Here is a 5,747-nt window from a genome sequence, read left to right as displayed (position 1 = left end):
CTCTTCCTGAGGCCAGATGAACCCAGCTCCTTTAGCCTCTCCGTGTCCATCATATGCTGCAATCCCTGAGTTGCCTGGTGGCCTCCTGCTCCAGATGTGTCCTCACAGGTGTCAAAAAAAAAGGGGAAGGATCACTTCTCTGGTTCTGCTGGCTATACTCTTGCTAATACAGCCCAGGATGTGTCTAGCCTTCTTTCTTCAAGCATGTTTGTTGGATTATGTTTGAAGACCTCCAGATCTTTTTCTGCCTTCTTCCAGGCAACTGCCCCGCTCCAACCTATGCTGTTATTCTATCTCAGATGCGAGCCTTTTCAAATAAAGTAAGAAATGAGTAATCAACTTGCTTGCAAAACCCAAATTATTTTCCATGTGGCTAGCTTTACCAAGTTTGATAGTCTTTCATCACTAGCACTCTTACATGAAGAAGGCAAAATGCTGGGAAAGATATCTAGTGGCAGTCCCCTCCACTGGGTAGTTGCTGTGAGATGACTTCAGTGTTCATTGTATTCTAATGTGGATCAGATTCTTTACATAAATAAATGGGCTTGTGGCTAACTGACATTTGGTATGCGTAGGAGTGGGTGGGTTCATTTCAAGAAAACTCTGTGCTGGTAAGCAAAGTACTGGTGGTTATGTTTCTCATTTATGATGATGGGTAACTGCTCTTCATAGGTCATCCGTACTAGTACTTCTTACAGTTTGTTCTCATTTTGACTTCACAGCAAACTTGCACTGTTTTCCACTCTAATTTTTGCACTTGCTTTAGTTTTGCATCCTGAAGTACACATAGGTGTCTGATCATACAGCAAATACCAGTCAAGCTTCGCACTGATTAACACAAGGCCTTCCTGTTTCAACACTGGATGAGTAAGAGCATTTCAAGTTGCTGAGTAACCACAAGGAGAAGACAAAATAGAATTTTATTTATGATTTTAATAACACTGTTGGTGCTTTCCAGATACTTAGTTATAGGAGAAGGCACCTTTGTTTCTGATCAGAATACTCCTTGCAATTAGCAGTGCATGCCATGCTTTGTCCAGCACATTGCACTCATTTATGAGTGTAGTGTCTGACTCTTGCTCTAATTATGTTCAGAAGTAAAATTATAATTGATTTTAGTAGGAGTGGGATGCCTTTTTAAATGTGTGGATATTTTCTAATTTTATTTAAGAATGCACATTAGCAATAGAAAGGATTAACTTTGTTACCTGCCTTACCCCTTACCCTGCTAGCAGATGATTCCAGCTGCACAAAAGCTGGGAGCTCTGACAACTTATGGTAGTAATGCTTAGTTTTGTGTGTACCTGCTGAAAAGAGACAGGTAGGTAGAGAAACACAGTCCAGCTGAGAGCTTGCAGGAGAAGCTGGTTGTACTCCCATTCCATGGGATGAAGCTTTATATGGACTTAATCAGAGCAGGAAGGGCATGTCCATTGAACTGCAATTTCCTATTAAGGTTAGAGGTGCCATCCTGCATAAAGGCACTCCTAGCACTGTACAAGTATTATTACCAAATGCCAGGATGTAATAGTGCAACCACCCAACCTGATCCCATTCCCTTCCCTAAAACAGACTGTTGTTTCTAAAAGCAATTAATTTCACCTTTTTCACTTCAGAAAGTTCTTTCTCTCAGTTCTGCATTTGCTCAGACCAAATAATAGTTGAATGACTTAGCGAAATTAAAGATTCAAGGTCCTCTGAGCATTACAGTTTACCCAGAGCAGTCTGTATTTTCCATGTGCCTGAAGGTGCCAAAAGGAAAAATATTTTTCCGGTAAGTCTGTAATGAGAATCCCAAGCTGCCCATCAAGACTATCCTATGGTTTCAGTAATACGCATATAGACAAAGACAGAATCTACGCCCAACCATTTTCTCTTTACAACAGATATAGCTCCAAGTACTTGCATGTCTTGATGACTAGTAGCAGAATTTGGGGAGAGTGGTACCACCCATAGCAGAGGATAATTCCTTTGGACTATTTAAATAGACTAGATTTGTAGACTTGTGTAGGACTGAGCAGGGTGCGTATGGTGTTGCAGAGTCTGTTGCCCAGTATCACTGCAAGGTGCTATCTGCCACCTAAGAAAAATCATGGTGACTGGGGGAGGGAGAGTATCACTGATGCTTTGAAAAAGGCAGCTGGCTTGCCCATTATCAAAAAAGGCAAGTAGGATGATCCAGGGGACTATGGGCTAGTTAGTCTACCCCTGTGCCTCAGTATAGGGTGAACTGAATTCTTCTGGAAGCCGTTACCACAGAGATGTGGACAAAATGTATGGAACAGCCAGCACAGACTTAAAAAAAAAAAAAAAAAAAAGATGTCTGATTTGCCTGAATGGCTTCTACAATGAGATAACTGACCCCAGAGTTGAGAGCAACAAAGTGCATGTCATTTACCTTGACTTCTGCAAAGCTTTCGATAAAGTACCCCACACCATCCTTTTTGCCAGACTGGGGAGATACAGACTGAATGGGTAGACTAAGAAGTAGATGAAAAACTGACTGGACTATCAGGCTGAAAGGGTAGAAGTCAATGGTTTGAAGTCTTCATGAGTGGCTGGTTGTGAGTGGCAGGCCTCAGGGAGGTGTTTAGTGGGACAGGTTGCATCTTTAGCAAGTTCATGGATAACATCAAATAAAAGGGAGCAGCTGATACATTGAGTTGCAGGGCTGCCACGCATGGAGACTTCAAAAAGCTGGAGGAGCAGAAGCCCTGGAAGTTCACCAATGGCAAATGCAAAGTCCTGCACTTCAGATGCCCTAACTCCCTGCAACAGCCTGGACAGTGAGCCTCTTAACTGGAGATCAGCTTTGCTGGAAAAGATCTGGTAGTTCAAGTGAACAACTAGTTGAACACAGTGCAGTTAAGTGCCCTTGCAGTGGTGAAGTCCTACAATGTACACCCCTGTAGGCTGAGGGAAACCATTACTCCCCTCTACCTGATGCTCATGTAGTCCAGTCTGGGGCCTTCAATACAAGAGAGAGATTGATTAAAGATTCCAGTGGAAGGTGACCAAGATGGTTAGGGTGCTGGAGCACATGATGCATAAGAAGACTAGATTGGCTGGGGTTTGTTTAGCCCCAGGGAAAAAACAAGGCTCAGAGGAGAACTGATTGCTCTCTTTGTCTCTGCAATGTAAAGAGAACAATGACCCAGCTTTTCTCAGAAGAGTGCATTTAAAGGGCAAGAGACAGATGCACCAGGTTACAGCAAAGGAAATTTTGTTCGTGTAGAAGGAAAATAAAAATGCACCATGAGAATTGTTAAGCACTGGAACAGGAACTCGGAAGAGTATTGTGCAGTCCTCATTCTTGGAGATTTTCAGAGTTTCACCAGACAAGGCCCTCAGCAGCCTCATCTAACAGCGAAGGTAGAACCGCTGTGAGCAGGGTGGGGGAGTGGCAGAAGTCTCTTCCAAAATAAATGAATTTGTGAAAATACACAATTACTTTTGCAACTGTAGATACTTCAACTCTCATACGTAGCTCTCAAAGGCAGAGGACAAAAGTAACAATGTAATATTCCTTTGAATTTCTGAACATTTATTAGTACCACCTTATCATACCAGTAGGATAAATCTCTACATGAGTTACTTTTGATTATGATAGACAGCAGTATGATTGGATAATATTCCACATCACCTTTACATGTTCAGATACACTCTAACAAAATATGCTTAAGCTAGAAGCAGATTTAAATAACTTGTTAAAAAGTGAGCAGGGCAGGATTGTTTAAATATCTTGCGCTTCTGTTATAATTCTTGGCTTTTTTTTTTTTTAATAAGCATTTATAAGATGTTCACGTACCTCAGAGATACAGGCATTTATAGCATATAGGCAGGTGTGAAGCAGGTCAAAAACAAAGGTTTTTTACACATGTTAGTTTTATATATATTTGCCTATCAATAGATCAAAGAACATTTGCATGCAGAGAAAATCAGTGAGCTCAGCACTGACAAATACCGTGAAGCATTAAAAGCTACAGAAATGCTTAAGTGCCCATGCTATAAACAATATGAGTATTTAAAGTCAGGAAAGCAAGCAATGTGCACCACTATTCACGTTAAGACCTGAAGTTTTAACTCCTAATGAAAAACAAACAGTCTTTTTTCTTTTTCTAAAGAAAACCGTGAATGAGAAAAAGTATCCCTGTGCCAAAAAGCATAAAGGTAAGACTTACAGACCAATGAGGTCACTTCTTGGCTTCTCCATCCACCTGCAAATATAATTTTAATAATTTTCCGTACACAATATGTTTGCAAAGATAAAATTTGTCACTTTCTCAGGGAAGTGACTTTAAGAATTGGAGATCATGCATGGCCTTTAAAATCTGAAAGTTCATCTGAGACTAGTGCTAATAGTTCAGTCTCCCTTCAGTAGATGGACGCATCTTCATAGTGGAATTTGCCTTGAGAGCCGATCCGGGGGCTGGAGACTTCATCACTGCCACAGGGTAAATACTGTCCGCATAAACGAAACAAGTGCCTCTTGAACTTGACTCCAGCGAATACATAGAGCACGGGATTGAGGCAGCAGTGGGAGAAAGCAATTTTACGGCTGATGTGAAAGGCGAGGTGAGTGTCTTTTTCATACTGACAGGTAGCCGGTGGAAAAGTAAGCATAAAACTGAGGATGTTGTAAGGTGCCCAGCTCAGGAAGAAAGCTACCACAATAACAAGGATGAGTTTCACAGTTCTGTGCTTTCTGCGAGATCTTGCTCTAAGCAGAATTATCAGTATATTGGTGTAACAGAATACGATAATCCCAAAGGAAATCAGGAAGAGTAAATTTCTCAGATAAATGTCCACTTTTTTCCATCTCCAGTCATCATAATCACAGGTACTGACCTCTCCCAAGGTTTCTAACACTGTGGTGTGAATCATCTCAGGAACCACAATTAAAATGCTGCAAGTCCAAACTAACAAGCACACCAGAGAACCACAGTACTGTGTCTGGGATCTCAGAGTGGAAAGAGGGCTCACAACAGACAAGTACCGTAAAATAGTCATGAGAGTTAGAAAGAAAACACCACTGTAGTAGCCAACGGAGAAAACGGCATTCACTGCTTTGCAAAGGAACTCACCAAAAATCCACCCGAAGGTCTGGTCCACTGCCCAGAATGGCAGCATGCACGAGAAGACTAAGTCAGAGACACAAAGATTCATGATGAAGATGTTTGTTAAAGACGTAAGGTTTTCATACTTGAATAGGATCCATAACACCAGGGTGTTTCCTAGCAGGCTGAGCAAAAATGCCAGAGTGTAGAGAACAGTAGTAAGATGGGTGTAAAATATAAAATAGTTGCCCATTTCGCAGACATTGCTTTCATTAAGAAAGTATGCATATGAGTAGTTGTCATCCAAATCAGATGGATACTGTTCTTCATCCATTTGTCCCTGCAAATTCTAGCAGCTACCTCAGAGAACCACAGCAGTCAAAATAAAATGTCTGTGAAAAGTAATAAGAAAACAAAACTCCTATTCTGGATGCTTCTGTTTTAAGAGAAGAAAAGAAGCAGTGAAACTATCCTATTTGTCCTATTTTTGGGAAAGAACAGAATCATTTCCTCTTATGACTGGAGCACGAACAGGTAGATCCTAAAGATTTACCCTCAAAACAACATCAGTATCTTAAATAATTAAATCAGAAGCTAAGATACTAATTGTTAAACTATTACTATGTGAAGATTGATGGTGCATTTTTTTTAATGTAAGTATCTCAGGTGACAAGACTTCCGATTTGCTAC

The 5,747-nt window shown here is 40.9% G+C and overlaps 1 protein-coding gene across 1 annotated transcript; it reads right to left on the bottom strand.

The window, feature by feature from the left end:
- On the bottom strand, nt 1,733–5,470 carry XCR1 (X-C motif chemokine receptor 1). The gene has a single exon (XM_021388997.1). It carries the CDS (start codon nt 5,389–5,391, stop codon nt 4,375–4,377), a length of 1,017 nt encoding a protein of 338 aa, XP_021244672.1. The 5' UTR covers nt 5,392–5,470; the 3' UTR covers nt 1,733–4,374.

The sequence above is a fragment of the Numida meleagris genome, chromosome 2 (genome assembly GCF_002078875.1).
Source record: "Numida meleagris isolate 19003 breed g44 Domestic line chromosome 2, NumMel1.0, whole genome shotgun sequence".
In the NCBI taxonomy this organism is placed as follows: Eukaryota; Metazoa; Chordata; class Aves; order Galliformes; family Numididae; genus Numida; species Numida meleagris.
The sequence above is the reverse complement of the archived record's forward strand: the minus strand, read 5'-3'. Positions and strand labels throughout refer to the sequence as shown.

Excerpts from the sequence above, each read along its gene's own strand:
- XCR1 (XM_021388997.1), bottom strand. The coding sequence starts at position 5,391 with ATGGATGAAGAACAGTATCCATCTGATTTGGATGACAACTACTCATAT.